General features: G+C 37.9%; 1 protein-coding gene across 3 annotated transcripts in view; it reads left to right on the forward strand.

Moving 5' to 3' along the window:
• PPP1R1C (protein phosphatase 1 regulatory inhibitor subunit 1C) overlaps nucleotides 1-21,903 on the forward strand; it is a 190,120-nt gene that overhangs the window by 95,418 nt on the left and 72,799 nt on the right. For 2 of the 3 annotated variants that reach the window (XM_072612573.1, XM_072612571.1), the window contains exons 3-4: nucleotides 3,476-3,513; nucleotides 7,328-7,388. In XM_072612573.1, coding sequence (XP_072468674.1) covers nucleotides 3,476-3,513; nucleotides 7,328-7,388 — 99 coding nt within the window. Of the gene's footprint in view, nucleotides 1-3,475; nucleotides 3,514-7,327; nucleotides 7,400-21,903 lie in introns of all 3 variants that reach the window. The other variant, XM_072612574.1, reaches the window with a different exon arrangement.

Consider the following 21,903-nt stretch of genomic DNA (forward strand, 5'->3'; position numbering starts at 1 on the left):
CTTAGAACAAGTCATATAGTTATTTGATCATTAAAAGGTTTTTTAATACAATTATTAACTCTTATAAAATGGGTCTAATTATCTTAAGGATGGAGATTGACCCACAGGTCAACTTGCATCAGAATCATTATACCTGTATATTCTTTAAGCCATACAGCCTGTAGGATGCCCCAGAATCTTTTCATCTTGAAAGATTATTTTAATCTTGAAAATTCATGCCTCAAAAGGATTCTAAATCCCTAAAGATGATTGTATGATTCCTTTCAGAACCTCCATTTAAGGAGAACGCCAGGCCAGTCATCTTTATTTCTCATCAGTTTACACTCTGGACTTCTTCATCATTCTCCAACCTCAGTACCTTCCCCTACCCCTTTCACCTTCTCTTTAAATACTGTCTTGACCTTTTAGAAAGTAAACTCCTTGAGTGCGGATATTAACTTCCTTTTTGCTTATATTTGTAATGCAGTAGCTGGCACATAATAAGTACTTTATAAATGTTTGTTATTGAAAACCAGTCCATAGTAGAGAGTGAAAAGAGTCTACTGGGGTACAGTTCTAATATATTCTCCTATGCCGTGGTTATGCTTTGGGTCAATTTCAGGTCAAAATTGGCATAACTATTTCCTTTACAATACCAGTCTATGTTAAGAATATGCATTTATGCAGATAAACTGAGGGATCAGAGATGGGGAAGCAGAACAGAAAGCACTTGAGACAAGATCAACAAGAGAGAAACAGAAATGATTTTATTGCCAAAGTTTACTACAAGCCAGCTGAATAGAACAAGGAAACATGATAAGTTTGGAAAACAAATCCCAAGCTTCTTATGGAGAGGTGATGGAGTAGTCCTGGATAACATACAAATTATCCAGACATATGATGGAGCTTTCTCTTCCAAACAGAGAAGCTAATAATTTTAAACTTGGCTTTATGACAATTTCATCTGTCAAAGGATAGAAGAATCAATTGAGAGAACTTTCATTTCTGAAAAAAATAAAGAGAAAGTGATTTCCGGGGTGAAACCTTGTATAAAAATGAAAACTTCATCTTAAAATAGAGGAATGGAAAATCAGGCATAGGTTCATAAGTTCCCTGTATTTGGAGAACAGATTTTCATTGCATTCAGCAAGATCTCATGGTCTAAGATTTTACATAGGAAGTCAACCTAGGAAGGATGGAAAATTCTTAAGAATTAGATTTTAAAAGTATGAAGGTAAACCATGAAAGTAATTTGAAATATGAAGGTAAAAGGTCTGAAGAGAAAAACAGGGGATTTAATGAATAGAGTGAAATTTTAAAAAGTCATACAGTGAATCGGTCAGCAAGCATTTATTTTTTAAAATTATTTTTAGAGGCAAGTGACTTGCTTAGGGTCACACAGCTAGCAATTGTCTGAGGCCAGATTTGAACTCAGGTCCTCCTGATTCCAGGACCAGTATTCTATCCACCTACCTGCCCCTCAACAAGCATTTATTAAGTACTTAGTATGTGTTAAACACTGAACTAAGTTTTGCAGATACAAAGAAAGTTAAAACCTGATCCCTGATCTCATGGAGCTCATCTTCCAATGAGGGAGAAAAAAATGCAAATAACTATGTTTATGCAACTACAGTATGAATGGGAGTTAATCTCAGTGGAAGACACTAACCAATGAGGGCTGGAGAAAGAAGGGAGAGGGACCAGGAAAGTCATATATGAAAGACTCTACAATGGTAAAATCAACAGATTGAATGGGGAGAGAGAAGGGCTAAGAGAAAGTGAAGAGTTGGGTAAGACACGCAGCAAAGGCATGTCTAAGAATACTAATGCTCAGAATGAGCTTAGGTTCACAAGGAAGTCAAAGCAAAAGGGGTTTTCTAGCAATTTGGGGGAAAGGAGGTAAATCAAAGAAAAAATAGGATAATGGCTAATGGTGAATGATGGATAAGAGAGAGAAGTTTCACATCAAATACTTGGGCATATCCTCTTTCCCCTCCCTGAGGAATGACCTCATTTAACAATTAATAAAATATATATATATATATATATATATATGTATGTATGTATGTATATTTTTTTTAAATAAAAAGTGGAAGGAGAGAGAAAAATCAGAAAAAATGGATCAATACATTAAAAATGTTCAAAATACATGCAGTGTTTAATAACTGTAGACTTCTTACCTCTGCAAAGGAATGGGGTGGGTTGTCTTCTCATCCTGTTTATTTGGGATCTCACTTATTCTTTGTAATTTTGTAACATTCACTTTTGGTTGTTTTGTGTTCGTTATTCTAATTGACATTGCTGCGGCTCCTGTGTGTGGTTTTGACTCTGCTCACTTCACCCTATATCCATGCATGGAAGTCTTCTTATCTGCATTGATCTTATTCATCATTTATTACAACATAGTAATGTTCCATGACATTCATGTGCCACAGTTTATCCAGGGGTAAGGAACCACATTTAAGGACCTAGAAGGTCATATGTGGCCATGAGGCCACTGGTTCCCCACCCCTGGTTTAGCAACACCCCCTCCCAAACTCCACCCTCTCCACTAGTTCTTTGTTACTATAAGTGTTGGTATAACACTTTTTATTTATATTATTTATTTGTATTTATTTATAATATTTATAACATATTTATATTGTATTTGGAGGTATATGGGAGTTTTCTTCTTTTCAATCAATGACCTTCTTAGGTGTATATGCTTAGCAGTAGAATTTCTGGATTGAAGGGTATGAATTTTCAGTCACCTTATTTGCATAATTCAAAATACTTTCAGAATTAGTTGTCCTGATTCACAGCTTCACCAAGAATGCAATAGTGTGTCTATCTTTCTACACCCCTTCAATATTTACTATTATCATCTTTTATCATCATTAACAATTATCTGATGGTCAAGTGAAAGCTCAGGGATATTTTGATTTGCATTTCATTCATTATTAGTGATATGGAGCATTTTTCACATAGTTTTTAATAGTCAATAAAAAGTAGTCAGTAAGTTATTAAGCACCAACTGTGTGCCACACACTGTGCTTCCAGTTGGAGATATAAAGAAAGGTCCTTCTCTCAGGGAGCTCATGGTCCCTGACAAGTTAAAGCAACTCTTTAGACTTTATTTACTATATGTACTATTATATAATTTTTTTCCTCTGGATAAAGTCAAGCTGACTTTTATTATATCTTGAGTGAGTGTTTTCTGTAAAGGCATATACCATACCAAGAGAGAGGTGATCAGAAACCCTTGAACCAATTGCCCTAAACTCACAGCCAGCCGAAATTGAAGCTGTCTCCCTCCAGCTCTCTCTTTCTGTCTCTGTTTCTCTCTATTTCTATCTATCTCTGTTTTTCTCTGTCTCTCCCTCTCTTTCCCCTTCATGAAGGGACTTTACATTTGTGTCTTTGCAACATTCACTTTTGATTGTTTTGTGGTTGTTCCTTTAATTTACATTGTTGTATAAAATTCCCTAATATATTATGTCTTCTTTTTTATCCATAGAAATAGATGAGAAGAGGGTGACCAACTCACAAGGAGAAGTAAGTTAAATTATATGTTTCTATGTACATTTGAGTGCTTTAAAAATATATACACATAAATATGTATTTAAAATATCATTTAAAATTTAAAGCATTAAACTTTAATCAAAATTCCGTATGTTTTATGGTAAAATATCAAATAGGATCATGTGAGATTTCCCCCTAGGAATACTGTCAAAGAATCCAGCTTTGTTGAACCTGTGATTTAATTGGTCTAGAACAGAGCCTGCCATCTAACACACAGCCCACAAACACTCCTAAGTGCACCTGAGCCAAATTAAAATGGAACTGGGAAATATTGAACATATTTTAATAAATAAAAATATAATAACACATAGAAAATGTTCATATGTGGTTTTCTAAGTCAACAGGCATCTTTGCAGGAATCCTTGTGTATAGTTTGCCACCAGTCTGACAATATATCAGCACCTGCAGTGTAAGTTCTGGTCTCAGAGAGTTGTCTGGAGCATGGAATCATGTTTTTGGCCTAGGGTGGCACAGCCAGTATAGATCAGAAGTATGCCTTGACTCGCTAACTTTCGAGCTCAGGCCAACTCTGTTTATTTATCTCAGCCTGAGGGGGCCTCCTTCAAAATACTCATTGTGAAGTCCTTGTTTCTCATTTAAATCTGCTCAAGTCCTTTACTTTTGTAGTTCTTGTAAAGAGCTGCAGCAGTGACACTCACAACCACAAATACCTCTCTTTAAAAGAAAGTAGAAAACATCCTTACATGTCTATTGAGTCCCTACTCTAACTGAATGCCTCTTAAAGGCATCCAGGTGGTGCAGTGGATAGAGCTGTTTATCGCTTATTCTCCAAAAGGACCATGAATTCAGGAAGGTGATGCCATGAATTGCAAGTAAATTGGATTTAAGTGAGGAAGGGCTGTGCAGAGTCACCAACCTTACCTGCTCCTCTGAAGCCATCTGGGTCCAGTGGCAAGGGATGGATTAGGATGTCTGGAAATAACCCCACTCTCCCTCCCCCCCAGCAACATTTGGATAGGGTTATATCTGGAGTCAAGAATCTAACCTTAGATTCTTCCTAGCTTCAGGACCCTAGGCACTTAAACTTAGTTTTCTCAACTGTAAAATGAGAATGATAATACCACCTAAATGAGATAATATTTGTAAAGCACTTAGCACCGGGCCGATGCATAATGGGTGCTTGGTAAATGTTGGCTGGTTTCCCTTCCTTTCTTCTTGCAATATGAACTTAGAAAGGTAAGTTTAGGCCTTTTTCTCACTTTCAGACATGTCCCCTTTATCATAAATGAAAATCACTGTAGTAGTAGTAATTATAATAGTGATAGTAAATCACTGTCATAGTTACGCATGGCATTGGTTAGGCCAATATAGAACCAGGTACATTCCTGGGAATCTTGACAAGTATGTATCATTCTCAAGGAGAAATTTTCTAGAGAACCCAACTTTCACTTGAGTTTTTGGATATATTTATGGAGGAACTATGCAATTGCTATGACAAGCCAGGGGGAGTGGAGCAGTTGGCTTGTTGTGTTGGTCAGATATGATTGAAGCTTTAGAATCTCTGCCCAGTCAGATGGGTGAGCGGGCCAATGAGTATGCACCATGTTTTCCTATGCTTGACTGTGTCTTAGGTCTGATGCCAAAGCAAACATTAAAATCCATGGGGAAAATAAATGTGTCAGGCTACTTGCTGGTCTCAAATAGCTTAAATAACTTGTTGACTTAATGGCGATTTTCACTTTTCAATGGGTTGTTTTGCCATCATATAAATACAGCCATCCTGATGCTCTGTGTGATACTTTAAAGAAAGCATACAAGAAAGCCAAAGATCACATATTAAGGTTAAAGAAGGGGAAATGTGTGCAGCCTGAATTTTGTTTTGTTTTGTTTTGGTTTTGGCTCACCTAAATTTCTTCCAGATTAGATTTTGGGCTCTCTCCCCCGCAAAAAACATATGCAGACTTGGGATTTTTCAAACAACACAAACACCCAAACATTTTGGAAACCCAGCCTCATTAACATAGGTACCTACCTCCTGGACTTTGAAATGCAAATTGAGAAGTCATTATAGTACTCTTTGGCTCATCTGAAAGAGAAGGCTTAACTTTTTCTTCTTTTCTTATCTGAAAAAAATCACCAGAGAACCTTTTCTAGTTTCCAGGCTGAAGTGAGTTCCTGTTTTTGCCAAAGTCCTTCTTCTGTAACCTAAGCCTGACCCTGTATCCCATGAAAGGGGATTGTTAAATGCAAGTTTTGTCAGGAAAAGGAAAGTACACGTTGGGAGACCAGAACAAAGAATGGTCCCCTGACTGAGTTATTTCGGCTAAATGAGGAGATCGACTGCTCATGTAATTTCAGGCTAGTTATAGATAGGGATTACCTCATTGTTCCTGGGAAGCCCCATAAGGAGATGTCCTTTATTTTGTTACCTTTTTGTTTTTTCTCCCCAATTTTTTCTTTTTTTTAGGTTACAATTTTTTCTTCTGTTTTCTGTAAACATCAGAGCTAGAAGCAAAAGAAAGATGATTGTTTTTAGCTCTGATGTTTCCTAGGGGAACAAGTTTTCAAAACTGACCTCCCAGGCTGCCTTGCCATGAGAAAATATACCTTATCACTTCTGGATAATCTCTCTTAAGCTTTTAATGTCACTGACACACATTTAGGGTGATTATAAAGAACTGAGTGTTTGAGTGGCCTGTGAGCTCAGTATGAGTCAATAATGTGACTTCTGATTAGAAAGTTAATGTGGTCTTAGGTTGCAAAAAAAGCCAGGAATAAGGTATACACACAGGCCTCAGGGGGAGATTGTTCCAGTGGACTCTGCCCTCATCAAATCTAAGCCAAAATACAGTTTTCAGTTCTGTGCAACACGTTTTTGGAAGGAAAAACTAGAGCACATTAATAGAATGGTGCAGATCCTTCAGATCATACCAGGGGATGTAACTGGGACTGTATAGCCTAGAGACGAGAATACTTCATAGAGACACAATAGCTGCCTTTTCTTATTTGGAAAAATGTTACACAAAGGCAGGATTGGATTCATTCTGCTCATTTCAGAAGGCAGATCTGGGAGGTAGTTCTAGTGAGAAAGTCAGATTTTTGCTTCATGTAACTAGGTGGCACAGTGGATAGATCACTGAGACTGGAGTCAGAAAGAACTGAATTCACATCTGGCCTCAGGCACTTACTAGCTGTGTGATCCTGGGCAAGTCACTTAACCCTGGTTGCCTCAGTTTCCTCATCTGTAAAAAGAGCTGGAGAAGGAAATAGCAAATCACTACAATATCTTTGCCAAAGATATAGCAAATGGGGTCATGAAGAGTCCCATAAGACTGAAATAATTAAGCAACCAAAACAACCAACACTATTCAGAAAGTAGAATGAGCTGTACTGGTAGGTAATAATATTAGCTAGCATTTATATCACACTTTAAATTTTGCAAAGCACTTTGTAATTATCTTATTTGATGCATCAAAATAACTCTGGGAGATTGGTACTATTATTATCCCCTTTATACAGATGAGGAAACTAAAGCTAGGGGAGTTTGACTTGCCCAGGGTCACAGAGCCTAGTCTGTGTCAGAGGTTAGATTTGTACTCAGGTCCTTCTGACCCCAAGGCCAGTGCTAAATCCACTGTAACACCTACCTGCTTTTATGCCCTTGTTTCAGACTACTTTTGATAAAATCTCTATCAGGTTGCAAAGGGACATCAGAGACATGCTAAAAAACATGCCACTGATCCTTTCTACACAGATCTGCTGGGGTTTCAATCTATGTAGATTTGTTAAGCATTTCTCTCTCTCTCTCTCTCTCTTTTGTCCTCAGTCACAGAATGCATCTCCTAAGCAGAGGAAGCAGAGTGTGTATACGCCTCCTGCTATGAAAGGTACTGTGCAGGTACTGTTTCTTGTTGTGTTGACATGTGTAGCTTGGGATTCTGTAATATTGTGCCTGCTTTTAAGAACGGCATTAATGATAAAAGGAACCAGTGCAACAAATGTGAACAGGTATTCTATGCTCGGGTCCGCTGTTAGTCAATAAGCACTTGCTTCATCATTCAATCAGTAAACATTTAATAAGTGTCTGCTATGCGCTCAGCACCTTGCTAAGTACTAGGGATAATATTAAAAACAGGTAAAAGAGACTTCCTGAAGCAGCTTGGTGGCTCAGTAGATAGAGCACCTGGCCTGGAGTCAGGAAGATCAGTGTTGAAATGTGGCCTCAGGTACTTACTAAATGTGTGACCCTGGGCAAGTCACTTAGCCCTGTTTACTTCAGTTTCCTCATCTGTAAAATGAGCTGGACAAGGAAATGGCAAATCATTCCAGTATCTTTCCAAGAAAATCCCAAATGGGGTCCTGAAGAGTCAGACATGAATGAACAATATATCAAGCACTGTGCTAAGCCCTGGGAATACAAAAGGAAAGATAGTCCTTGCCCTGAAAGGGGCTTGAAATATAATGGGGGAGACAAAATGCAAACAACTGTGTACAGGTGCAGAGGAAACAAAGAATAGTCAACAGAAAGAAGGCAGTAGAATTAAGTAGGATTGAGAAAGACTTGATGTAGAAGGAGAGATTTCAGCATGGCAGGAGGCAAAGATAAGTGGGGAAAGTATCCCAGGCCCTCTGGGGGACAGCCAGTAAATGTGCCCAGAGCTGAGTGATTGTTTCTTGTGGGAGAACAAGGAAGTCAGTGTCTCTGGGTTGGGGAGTTAAGATGTAAGAAGACTGGAAAGGTAGGAGGAGTATAGTTTATGGAGAGCTTTGAATGCCAAACTGAGGTTTATATTTGTTCTGTAGTATGAGTTCAAATCTGGTCTCAGACTCTTACTAGCTGAGCAACTTTGGGTAAGACACTTAACCCTGGTTATGTGAGTTTTCCTCATCCACTGGAGAAGGAAATGGCAAACCACGTCAGTATCTTGCCAAGAAAACCTTAAATGGAATCATGAAGAGTCCCATAAGATTGAAACAGGTGAACAAGAAGTGTGATAGGGAACCACTGGAGTTTATTCAGCATATGTGGGGGGCAGAGGAGTGAGGTGGGAGAGGGAAATTGGGGGAAAGGGTTACATGGTTGGATGGTCACCTTAGGGAAAATGGCTGAATGGAGGATGGGCTGGAGTAGGAAGAGATTTGTGACAGGCAGACCAACCAACAGACTGCTGCAGTAGTCTTGACATAAGGAAATGTGGGCCACTGGGGTGGTGGCAATATCAGAGTATTATTATAAGCTATTAACTAGCTACTTGAGTTTGAGTAAGTAATTTAAATTCTCTGAGCCTCAGCTTTCTCATTCGTAAAATTATAGGAGAGAACCAAACAGTGTCCCTTCAGGTTTTCTGATTCTAATTCAGTTTGATGAGAGGATTACATTGAAAAGTAGCAGTAAAGAGAACAGATTTTTTTCAATTACATTTTTTGTTACACATTTTTCTTTTCTTTTAAAATCTTTGGGCAAAATTGATCAGAAGCCCTCATTGTTCTTCTCATTGCCCATGGCTTGTTGGTATTCCTTCCCAACTTTTGAGATACTCACAATACTAGAGACTGGGAGTTCTATGAAAACTATTATTTTGTGTCAGGAGCTGCTTGTCCAAGAAGTCCTGTCAAAGCTGCTGTTGAACATAAAAGTTAACAGCTGTTGAAATAATGAGTAAGTATCCTTATTCAGACCCTGGCAGAGCCACAAAACCTAAGTAAACTCTTAAATACGTCCTGTAAACAGAACCGTAAAATGCACTGATATTTGACCGACCACAGCTGGGGGCTGGGAAGTGTCCCACTTTTTGCACAAAATCATTCCATGGCATGAGGAGGAACATGTCAAGTCTAGCGCACAATTCTGTGACCTCCTTGGGAAAGAATATATGTACTGAGAGAGAAGGTCTTTAAGTGGCTGCCATTGTCTGCTCCAGCTGAGGAACTTCCTCAGAGAGTTTGGAGAGAAACCTGAAATTGGAAAGAAATATTTCACCCTATGTTCTCTCCAGGCACTGGATTTTTGAGTGAACCTGGGAAGGGTCCATGCACAAATAAAAAAATTAATTTCTGCATGTACTAGTAAACTTCCTTTCTCTAGAGCAATAAAACACCATGTTTATTCTTTCATGACACTGTAACAAATAATCCAAATCATCAGCATCACAGTCTATTCTGGTACCACCTGTGTGGATATAAAAATGCTGGTGGATGAAATTCATCTCTAGAAAGGTAGCTGCCTGAATGAGTGTGAAATAACATTTTAAAGACTTAATCCGCCTTAGCATGAATAGGCAGCAGGGAGATGCATGTAATTCTCCCCTCATTCTATTTTAGATTAGTCTGTCCAAACAAAGTAGGAGCGGTGCAGTGGACAGAGTACCAGTCCTGGACTCATCTTCCTGGGTTCAAATCTGACCTCAGACACTTATTAGCTGTGTGACCCAGGGAAAATCACTTTCTGTTTGCATTGATTTCCCCATCTGTCAAATGAGCAGAAGAAGGAAATGGCAAACCGTTCCAGCATCTCTGCCAAAAAAACCCCCAAATCCTAAATAGGATCACGAAGAGTCAGACACGAGTGAAACAGCTACACAACAATAAAGATGAAGTAGTAATGTATTCTCTTCTCTATAGCATAGCAACTTCATTTCTTAAGAAACACCTTAAAATAAATGTTATAAGGGCTAATAGTTGTCATATTATATCTGTCTCAAAAAGCATGACAATGTTATGAGTTAGAGCATTTAGAAAATATAATCTCTGATCCAGATGTGATTTCATGAATTTTCCTTAATTGACATGAAGAGATTTGGAAAACTAGAAGGAACATGTTTCCTTTATAATTGACGACTCTTGCAAAGACTCAGTCAGTTCCTAGTGAGAAGTCAAGGGATGGCTGAATGTTACGTCTTTCCCCAACCCTCAGCCTGCTCAGAATTAAGCACCTCTTACATAAACAGGGAATCCCTCAGTCACACAAAAGAACTGGGACCAGTTTACTGCTGCCACTAAGAGCAAAAACCCTCAGCATTCTTCCCCAAGCTATACAAGTCTCATCTTCCTCTCCATAACAGCTTGAAATTAATTTTTAAAGGCAAGAAATTAGTAACAGCCAAATGTGGCCCATTCTACATTAATTTGGATCTGAAGGGTGATTTCATTGGTGTAGGGAACCCTGAATGAGCTAACTCCTTCTATGAATGCAGATGACACTTCCTTTGCAGTTTATATTTTTAAAGAGTTGCTTGGGGGCATGGAACAATTAAATGACTTGGCTAGAGTGGCACAGTCATCATTTGGCAGCCGCCAAAGATTGGACCTAAATTAAGGCATATAAATTAAATTATGGAACGTACATTTAAAAATGAATGTAGGAGACAAGAAAGTAGAATTGCAATGCAGAAGGCACAGAGAACACTATTTCAGAAGTGGGCTAGATGCATTATTAACTGCACTGCTCTCCTAGCTATTTCTTTTCTTTATATTTTGTGATGTGTCTGCATTTCTGAGAAATAGTGAAAAATATGATGGGCAAGCCAGTGAGAAAGGAGAGCCAATGCTTAAAGCAACCTGCGTCCCATTCATCCTATCCCATCCCAGAACACCTCAGTGCATCCTGGGTTATGCACAAGGAAAATGGTCATGTGCTAAGCATAAAAGGCTAGAGATCACCAATCTATAAAGGTATCTATTGTTCAGCTACTATATGCGAGGCACTGGGAATATAGAGACAAACATGAGGCATTCCTGTGCAAATGAGCTTATATTTTATTAGAGGAGAGAGTATGTACATCAATGAGGACAGCTAGATGAGGTAGGAATAAAGTGCCAGACCTGTAATCAGGAAGCTCATCTTCCCGAGTTCAAATCTGGCCTCAGATATTTACTCGATGATGACCCTGGACAAATCACTTAACCTTGTTGGCCTCAATTTCCTCATCTTTAAAATAAACTAGAGAAGGAAATGGCAAACTACTCCAGTATCTTTGACAAGAAAACCCCAAATGGGGTCATGAAGACTTGGACACTCCTGAAAAACAACTAAACAACAGCAAAAAAATGCACATGAATGAGTATATGCAAAATGGATATAAGCTCATACTAAGATAAGGATTCATTAATTCCACTTTTCCCCTCTTTTACCACATATACCCAGACAGGAATTTACAGTAATTATTTTTTTAAAATTTCTTTATTTCCTACCCCTTACAGATGCCCTCCTTTTCCCTTTACTCTTCGGGTGGTATAATCATCCTTACCATGTATGAACACATTCCTTTTCAGATTTTCCATCAATACATGTGGCACAGTATGCGTGAAAGTGACAGAAGTAAATCACTACAAGGCAACAGGTTTACTTTTCTATAATCCTATATATGTTCAACTCATTCTATAAGCAGAGAGATCTGAAGTTTGTCAGAAAAGGACAGCTTCTTAACCAGTCACCCTTCACATTTCTTTGCAGAGTATATAGGGTTCAGCCCTCTAATTTGCCAAATGACCAACTAAATTCTTAATTCTTGTTGTATAACTTGTGCCATGTCTCAGAAGAGAAAAATTTGGGGGCAGGAAATTGACTGACTCATTTTCACTCTTATTTGTTGTTGTTGTTTTTTTTTTTTAAACTGGAATGTATTTGACTGAGGACATCAGAGTGAGTGTTATTGATTTAAAAGAGAGTCTAAATATTAACCATAGTAGCTGACCAAGTAACTTCTGTGAATGCATAGATCCCTTTTGGGTTCACATTACCATCTTTAATGCATGGCCAGTAAGTCAAGTGATCCATTTTGCTCCTGTAAAAATGTTTGTTATGTTTTTTTAATTCCCTTCATGCTTGTTGATTTACTGTAAAAGAGTATCACAGAAACCCTAGAGTTTAGTGATTATGGTTTTGATATGCCCAAGAACTTCACTTGGAATGCTCATAGAACTGTGTAGCTATTTTTTTCTCTAATGATAACATCAATTTTTATATTTCCCCTTCATCCCAAATCCTATCTTTGTAAAACATCCATGTGAATAAGGACTTGACCAGGAAAGAAACAAAAGAAAAAATGGGTTGAATAAGAATTGAACAAAAGGTTTAAAAGGAGCTAGTATTATCTTCCTTTTTCTTTTGATTTAATTTGCAATTTTTGTCTGTGCATTTAGAAAGTTTGCAAATCATTTTCTCAAAAAAGCTGAAGATGTTTTAATTTCAACATTTTTTTAGTTAGAAATTTAATGCTAACTTTCTTTTTTATTTCATTTCTGACAAAAGTGTTACCATTATTATAAAGCATTGTATGTAGTAGATTGGATAGACTGCTCACGGTCTTGTATTAAGGAAGACTTGGGTTTGAATCTTAACTTCTAACATTTGCTGTTATGTGATCTACAAAAGTCACTCAATATCTCTGTATGGTTATTCTCTTCTGCACAGTGAATACTAATACCTCTGTCATAGAGGTGTTATGAGGTCCAAATTGGATACTATTTGCAAAACTTTAAAGCACCCTCAAATGTGAACTGTTATCATTTCTGTGTTTCCCAAAGGAACAATTGCAGCCAATTTATTTATGCTTGTTTTCATGCAGATTACAGGTGAATGTTATTTATTCTTAGTTAATGAGCATGAGTTCTAGATTTCTTTGAGCTTTTTATAAGCTCCACCTATCACACATCCAAGGTCTTTTCTTTTAAGGAAATTAGCAATAGAATATTTAAAATTTTCTATCCTTCTTTGAGTTCATAATTTATCAGAATTCATGACTACCATAGTATATTGCCCTGATCCACAACTATAATCCCTTAAGCCAGTTTTTTTTTTAATTTAATGGCTAAAATAGTATTGATAATAATAATAGCTCACAAATGTATAATGTCTTTAGGTCTGCAAAAACTCTTTAGGGAAATTATCATATTTGATGAAATTCAGTGAACATGGTTCCATAAATCAAGTATAGTAGCTTTCTGTAAGCTAAATGACAAAGGATTGAAGGAGATGTTGAGTCAGGAAAATAGAAGATATTTGAGGGTTTGATAACGGCCTTCAAATATTTATTTGAAGGGCTATCAGTCAATAAAAATGTATTAAGTAAGCACCCACTATGTGCCAGGCACTGCTAAGCACTGAGAATACAAAGAAATGCAAAAGGCAGTCAGTCCCTGCCCTCAAAAAGCTTACAAATCTAATGGAGGAAAGACAGTAAACAAAAGAGAGCTGAAAATGAGTGGGGGAAGGAAAGGTAGGCAGTGTAGTAGCATGAGGAGGTCCAGAACAGTGCACAGAGGTGGGAAATGAGGACATAACCACCCTGGATCCCCCCATTAAATGGAGGTTTGAGAAGTTCTTTACTCTTCTTTCAAAAAAGCACAGAGTATTAGTAAGGTGTGAATACCAATGCTGATTTGATCTTACAGAATGATGAGTTCCTGTGAGTTACCCCTTGGAAGAGGGGATATGTTTTTTTTTTTCTTCTTAGACCCAGGAACAGAATTTGGAACAATGTATGAAAGCTACAAGAAGGAAATGTAGACTTAAGGCAAGCAAAATAATCCTGACTATTGGAGGCATCACAAACGAAATGGTGTAACCCAGAAGGGTTAGTTTTAAGCACAAGCTTGATAACCAGTTTGTTAGATTTGTGGTAGAGCAAATTCTAGTTTAGGGACTGGTCTCCTAACTAGAGATTCTGTGATTTTCTTCAGAAAGCTAAAAAACAAATGTATTCTTCTCTAGACTTCTCCAATTCCCCAATCCCATTATATGCTGATTTTAGTATGGGTTTTTCACAGTTGTGTATGTATCCAGGAGAGCCCCAGATTGTGAACCTATGATAATATAGACAAGGGTTATGTTTGAGATAGATCAGTGTTTCTCAAACTGTGCTTCAAGGAACTCCAAAATACCCCAAGTTTTTTCCTTTAATTTTAAAATTTATTTTTAACATTCATTTTCAAAAATTTTGAGTTCTAAGTTCTCTCCCTCCTTCGTACTCCTCCCCCATCCATTGAGAAAGCAAAAAGTATGATATCAATTATTTATGTGAAGTCATGCCAAACATATTTCTATGTTAGCCATGTTGCAAAAAAAAGAAGAAAAATGAAAATTTTAAAAGAATGTTTCAATCTGCACTCAGAGTTCATCAGTTCTCTGGAGGCATATGGCATTTTTCATCATGGGTTCTTTGAAATTGCCTCATATTGTTGTCTTGATCAGAGTAGCTAAGTCTTTCACAGGTGATCATCCTTACAATACTGCTCTTACTGTATACAATGTTCTCCTGGTTCTGCTTACTTCACTTTTCCTGAGTTCATATAAGTCTTTTTAGGTTTTTCTGAAACCATCCCACTGGTCCTTTCTTATAGCACAGTAGTATTCTATCACAATTATACACCACAACTTGTTCAGCCATTCCCAGTTGATGGGCACCCCCTCAATCTGTTTTTTTTTTTTTAATGAACCTTATGTTGTTCATTAGTAAGCATTAATAACAATAATAATTTTAGATGTTTTTACTACAAGAGTTCTGCCAAAATTTTTGTTAAACCAAAGGGTTCTCCAGCTGTGGAAAAGTTTGAGAAACACTGTTCTAGAAGAATAGATTGGAAGTCAAGATATCTGAGTTCTAGTCCTGATTCTGCTACTAAATAAATAGCCATGTAATCTGGGCAAGTCACGCCATCTCTCTTGGCCTGAGTTTCCTCCAGGAGCTGGGTAAGATTCTTTCTAACTTTTCTTCCAGCTATGACATTTTATGATTTTGATTATGATTCTAGTCTACATCACAGACTAACGAATGGGAATGAAAAGGGAGGAGGCAAACTGTCATGCCTAAGGAAATGTTTCTGACAATTTTCTCTTTGAATAATACATATGCTGCCATTCAACAGTAACTGTGCATATTAAGTCAGGGCAAATGAGTGGACTCAACCAAGAAAGTGGTCATTAACCTCAGAACCTACAGTTTTAAAGAAATTAGGGTCAATTTAGTAGAAATCAGAGAGGGGGTTTGCAATACTGTAATATCCTCAGAATCTCCTTCTTGTACCTATTTTATTTAGTTTTCCTGAGAACCCAAATCTGCAAAGCAATTCATATATTATAGACATTATTTGAAAAATTCCAAATACATAATCAAATCCATATGGTCATATGCCTGGTTGATCTTCGCGTGGAGGAGAAGGGAGTAAAAATACTAGGCATGTTGTGACCCAGCCCAAGAAATGTTTAATAGGATTACTCTCCCACCCTTTCCCACCCTGTCCCACCACCCCTTTGGCCCTGCCCCAACTCAAGAAATCCTTCATCTCTCTGATGCTGAAACTCTAGGCTCTGTAGAACTAAATAACCGTAATGGTTACAGCTGTGGGAGTTTGAGGGTGGGTAAGGAATGAGAAGGAACAAAGCACTTTGCAATACACCTATTGTTAATATGTCACTTAGCTTTCTGTCTTCTAATAGAAATGTGTGTTTGGAGAACATTCAATATTCATTCATTCAGTAAGCATTTTTAAGTTCCAGTTTTTTGCAAAGACCAAGAGATATGAAAATTCAAATACCTAAACAAATCAAAAACCTAAAATTCCCGTTCTCTTTCTGTTGCGTTGGGGGAATGCATATGATGTCCTACTTAATGAAGAGAGTTTGCAAGCTACTCCATTGGGAGATCATATGATATATGTTATTCTACTGGTTTGGGGAGCATTTATATTCTACTGGGTTAGGGGGCATATGACATAACACAGACAAGTAGGATGTGATCAAGGCAAAGAAAAGATGCAAAGTGCTTTAGGATAATTTTTCAATAAAGGTGATAAAGGTAGATTGGAAGTAGATTGCGAGAAACCTAAATGCTAGGACAAAGAATTTAATTTATATGGTAGTAGGAAGATGAATAACATATTCAGATTTTTGGTAGGTATGTAAAGGATGAGAAAGAAGAGAGAATATGAGGCATGAAAGGGTGTGAAAGAGAATAGAAGCAGAGTGACTAGTAAGGAAAATGTTAGGATACCCCTAACAAGAAGTGCCTGCAGTAAGGGGAGGGGAGGGGGTGGCATTGTAAGTAGAATAGTAGAAGTTAAGTAATAGGTAGGAATAGTTGTGTTTGTCCTTCGTTGCCAAAGAAGACCATGCCATCAGAGAAATGACGACATGACCTGCACTTGACTGTTTTGAGTGAGGGAGGGTTGTGCAGATCACCAGCCTCACTTCCCCTCCAGAGCCATCTGAATCCAGTGACTTGATAGTCCTCAGGATGACTGGAGATGACCCAGAATGAGGCAATTGGGGTTAAGTGACTTGCCCAAGGTCGCACAGCTAGTGAGTGTTAAGTGTCTGAGGTGAGATTTGAACTCAGGTCCTCCTGACTCCAGCACTGGTGCTCTATTCACTGCACCACCTAGCTGCCCCAACTAGGAATGGGTAGGTCTTAGTTAAATGAATGTGGGAAGGCTGAAACAAATGCTGTAAACTCAATATATCTTTAATGACTTGTTTTCTGAGGAATAGTGAGTTACATTGTTTTAAATACAAAGGACTTAGAAAATGATGATTATTTTACGAGTGACGAATATTCACTCCATATTTTCTGCCCCTAATGGAATCAAGCAGGCTAACTTGGTGAATTCTTTGACTGAATAAACCCTCATAGACACCAAGAAACAATATGTAAAGGGGAAACTACAAAATTGCCCAGGCTCTTCTGAGGTAGAGGAGCGACAATCAAAACTTTGTAATTTTGAAGAAAATAACAGCTTCTCTTATGGGATTTAGCAGCTTTAATTTAGTGCCTACCTATGATAGAGACAATTAAAAAAAACTATACTTGTTAACAAGAAAAATCAGTGAACCTATTTATTCAGTGTTTGCCACTGTACCTTCAAGTCCCTTACAATCTTGCTGGCAAGCTATTTAAGAAGGGAGGTGGATAATGAAAGCAATTTACAACAGTCACAAAACTAAGAAATGAAAAGAGGTTCTGAAATTGTTCATAGACTGAGAATCTCATAGTTCAGTTAGATCTCATCTCAGTGACCATCTATTCCAGTCAATAAGAATTTATATAGATGGCTAGCCAACCTTTGAAGACCAGTCAACCAGTTGAGAATTAGTCAACAAAGAGCATTTATTAAGCACTTACTGTATGTCAGGAATTGTGCTAAGCACTGGGGATATAAGGAAAAGCAAAAGAGAGTTCCCACAATAAAGAAGTTCACAGTCTAATAGAGTAGACCTTAGGCAAATAGTTATGTATGAACAAGTTGTAGTAATAGGTACTAACATTAAGGGGAATTAGGATAGGCTTTTTGTAGAAGGTGGCATTTTGATTGGGACTAGAAGGAAGCCAGGGAGGGCAGTAATGTGGAAGGAGAGTGTTTCACACATGGAAGACAGTCAATAAAAATGCCTGGAGTTGGAGTTTAGAGATGGAGTGTCTTCTGGGAGGAACAGGAAGGAGGCCAGTATCATTGGATAGAAAAGTATGAAGCTGGGGTAGAAGGAGGGAGAGGAGGGAGAGAGTAGAAAATCATTGAGTTAGAAGACTCAAAAGATAGAAGGATCCAGGTTGTGAATGTCTTTGAATGCACTCCCAAGGCATCCCATTCTGCTTTTTAATATTTATATTTATATATTTGTGTTTATTTATAACTAAATATTAAGAATTGTTCCCTTAATGAGTTGTGATCTAATTTTCTGTGGCTATCACCCATTGCTCTGCCCTCTGAGACCAAACAGAACAATTTTGATTTATCTTCTATGTGGCAACCACTTGTCTAATACTTCAGGACAGCTATTAAATTCCCCAGAAGTCTATTTTTCAGGCTTCTTCAGCTAGTCTTCTCATCATCTTGGTCATCTAGTTCTTGACATGCCCTAGGTTGTCAGTGTCTCTCTTTGGTGCTGAGATGTGGTGCCCAGAACAAAATATAATCCTCCAAATATGTCCTGACCAAGAATGGGTTCAGTGGGCCTGTCATTTCCCTAGTCTTGGACACTATCCCTTTCTTAATACAGCCTATGTTAGAATTAGTTTTTTGCCCTGACATATCATACTCAATTTGTATTAGAGTTGCAGTCCACTAAAATACTAGACCTTTTATAGTTGCTATCTGATTCTGATTCCCTCTTTTTGTACTTCAGATTTTTTTAACCCAAGTATAAGATATTTTAGTTCAATAGAATCTCTTGTCATCTAGCCCCACCTATATATGAATAGGAATATAGCACTGTATATGTGACAAGCAGAAAGACAATCAATTCCATGAGAATTCAAAGGGTGATCTTATCCTTGGTACAGTTGAATTGTCACAGAAAGTCTCCTCTGTAGGGAAGGTAAAACTGGAACTAGACTTTAAAAAGAAGAAAAAGGACATAAAGTCAATATAGCACCAGATTTAACTCCAATATTTATTAGCTATATGACCATGACAAGTCATTTGACTTCTCTGAACATCTTAAAAATAGCAAAGGTTGGGGGGTTGTTAGGGTAAAAAGTGAAGAAGGTGTATCTTGGACTAGATGAGCTCCAAGGTCCTTCTAATGCTAACTTTTCTGATTCTTCTATAATCTATATAATAGGGATAGTAATTATATATTCTATCTTTATCTGATTGTGAAATAGGGGGATATCTATATCTGTTTCTACCTGTCTATCATCTGTCTGTCTATCATCTATCTATCTATCTATCTATCTATCTATCTATCTATCTATCTATCAATTATGTATCTGTCATCTATCTGTCTATCTATCTATTGAGATAGAAATAGTATTGTTATGTGATAGTATGAACTAAATGAATGAAGAGGATGGGGAGGGAATTTCAAGAGGAGCAGAATAAACACTCATGGAGATAGAAAGGCACAAGGAATATTCATATTTGAGTAGCTGAAAAGTCTACCAGTCTTTAATGATGGGACAAATACAATACAATGAAATTCAGTGGGAATAAATGTCTCCAGCTCTTGAGTTTGGATTCAACGCATCAGCTTCATTAGTACAGGATGGGTAAAATAACATTATAAGATAACAGGTTATGTGGGGGGGGAAAAGAACACAAAAAACCTGAGGGCTTTTTTAATACAATAATCTTAATGTAAATGTCTGATTCAGTTGTATGTATGTGTTCATCCTTCATTGCCAAAGAAGACCATGCCATCAGAGAAATAATGATATGACTTAACACTTGACTTTGTTTTGAGTGAGGGAGGGCTGTGCAGGTCACCAGTCTCACTTCTCCTCCAGAGCCATCTGAATCCAGTGACCAGATATTCATCAGGATGACTAGAGATGACCCAGGATGAGGCAACTGGGGTTAAGTGACTTGCCCAAGGTCACACAGCTAGTGAGTGTCAAGTGTCTGAGGTGAGATTTGAACTCAGATCCTCCTGACTCATGCACTGATGCTCTATCCACTGCACCACCTAGCTGTCTGATTCAGTTATATGCTAACTGGTTCACCGATATAAAGTTGATAGGCTCTTTTGGTTGAAAGGTTTTGTCCCATTCAATTGTTAATAGCACCAATGGGCTATTTATTAGGCAAAGGTTACATAGAAGAACAATGAGCCATTTGTATGTGTGCAGTGGCTGGGAAGCCTAGACTACCTGATGTTGGAGATACACAGTGGAGCTCTCAGAACATTAACCAACCAGAAAAGTACAGGCACTATTCAGGACCAACTTTCTTGGCTGGGGACATGGTGGTGTGTGTGAAGGTGATTGTGGGTTGAGCTGGTGTCATATGCAATAGTCACAGGACCAAGGTTAGTCCATTAGTGATAAGGCAGTAAGGTTTTGTTAGAAATGCACCACTCATGAAAATAACTCAAAGACCCAGTGGGCAGAGGAAGGCAGTTTATTTACACCTCTGGGGACTTGGGTGCTGTTCACAGAGAACAGGCACAAAGAAAAGTAAAAACATGTTTAAGAACCCCCTTCAGAAGCAGGATTGGTCCAGTCTTCAGGATTGCAATTTTTCTGTCACTTCCATTACATAATTCTCCTTGGTGTGTTTCCTCCTCCCAAACATACTTCGACATAGAACCCATGATCAGAAAATGGAGGGATAATTTTATGCAGGGTATGTCAGTTAATATGCATGAAGCTTATTAAGCAAGCACAGTTGAAGGAATACCTTCACCTCACCTCCTCCTTTAGCTCGACATGTCTCCTGCTGAAGCAAGATCCTGAGATTTCTTTTTCTCAGTATTCCCTCCCTGTCACTCAGCTACCAGATACTTCTTTCAGTGGAGGACAAACTTTATCTCTTTCTCTCAATCTGACCAATTGCAACAAAGGATCACTTGTACAAGTAGCTGCCTAGGATCTCTTCTACAAAACGAAGCAAAGCGCACAATACATGAAAATTTCAAAACAGTGGCAGTAACATGGTTCCTGTAGACCTTCAGGGTTGTTGCTGAAAAAGGCTCCTGGACCAGTGCAAGGAGTCATTGATGTGATATATAGCCACAAAAGTTAATTTGATTAGTGTCATGAGATCCTGTGATTTGAGACTACAAGAAATCTTAGAAATCATTTAGTTTAACTTTCTTATTTTAAAGATGAGGAAACTGAAGCCAAGATAATGTAGGTGACACAGTGGATAGAGTGCTAGGCCAGGAGTAAGGAAGACTGGAGTTCAAATTCAGACTCATATTTATTCTCTGGGCAAGTCACTTAACCTTGGTTTGCTTCAGTTTTCTCAACTGTAAAATGGGGATAATAATAGCACCTGTCTCCCCCAGTTGTTATGAGTCTCAAATAAGACAATTGTAAAGTGCTTAGCCTAGTTTGTGGCACATAGTAAACACCATGTATATTTTTTGTTGTTCATTCAGTCATTTTAGTCGTACTCTTCATGACTTCTTAGCAAAGATACTGAAGTGGCTTGCTATTTTCTTCTCCAGCTAATTTTATAGATTTGAAAACTGAGGCAAACAGGGTTAAGTGACTTACCCAGGATCACAGAGCTAGTAAGTGTCTGAGGCTGGATTTGAATTCAGGTCTTCCTGACTCCTGGCTTAGCACTCTACCTACTGTACCACCTAGCTGCCCCAAGCTCTCTCTATAAATGTTAGCTATTATTATTATAAATAATGCATCACAAAGTAGACAGTAAGGGCAGAATCATCAGTCAAGCCCAGGTCTTCTTACTCCCACCCCAGGTGTATTTCTTTTCTTCCAACAGAAATATGGTGTCTAGAATCATGCAGGTTATAATTCCATTGAGTTTTGCCTTTGTCCAAACACTTTTGTAATATTATTTTCAGTCTTGGGCATCACATATAAGAAAGGACTTTAACAAAATGAAGCACATGCAGACAGTGTTTAAAATGGTAAAACTAGATGGGAAACCACACTATATAAAGATTGCTTGAAAGAATTGGCAATGTTTGGTCTGGAAAGAGGGGAATTAGTGATGACA

This window comes from Notamacropus eugenii, chromosome 5 (genome assembly GCF_028372415.1).
Source record: "Notamacropus eugenii isolate mMacEug1 chromosome 5, mMacEug1.pri_v2, whole genome shotgun sequence".
NCBI lineage: Eukaryota > Metazoa > Chordata > Mammalia > Diprotodontia > Macropodidae > Notamacropus > Notamacropus eugenii.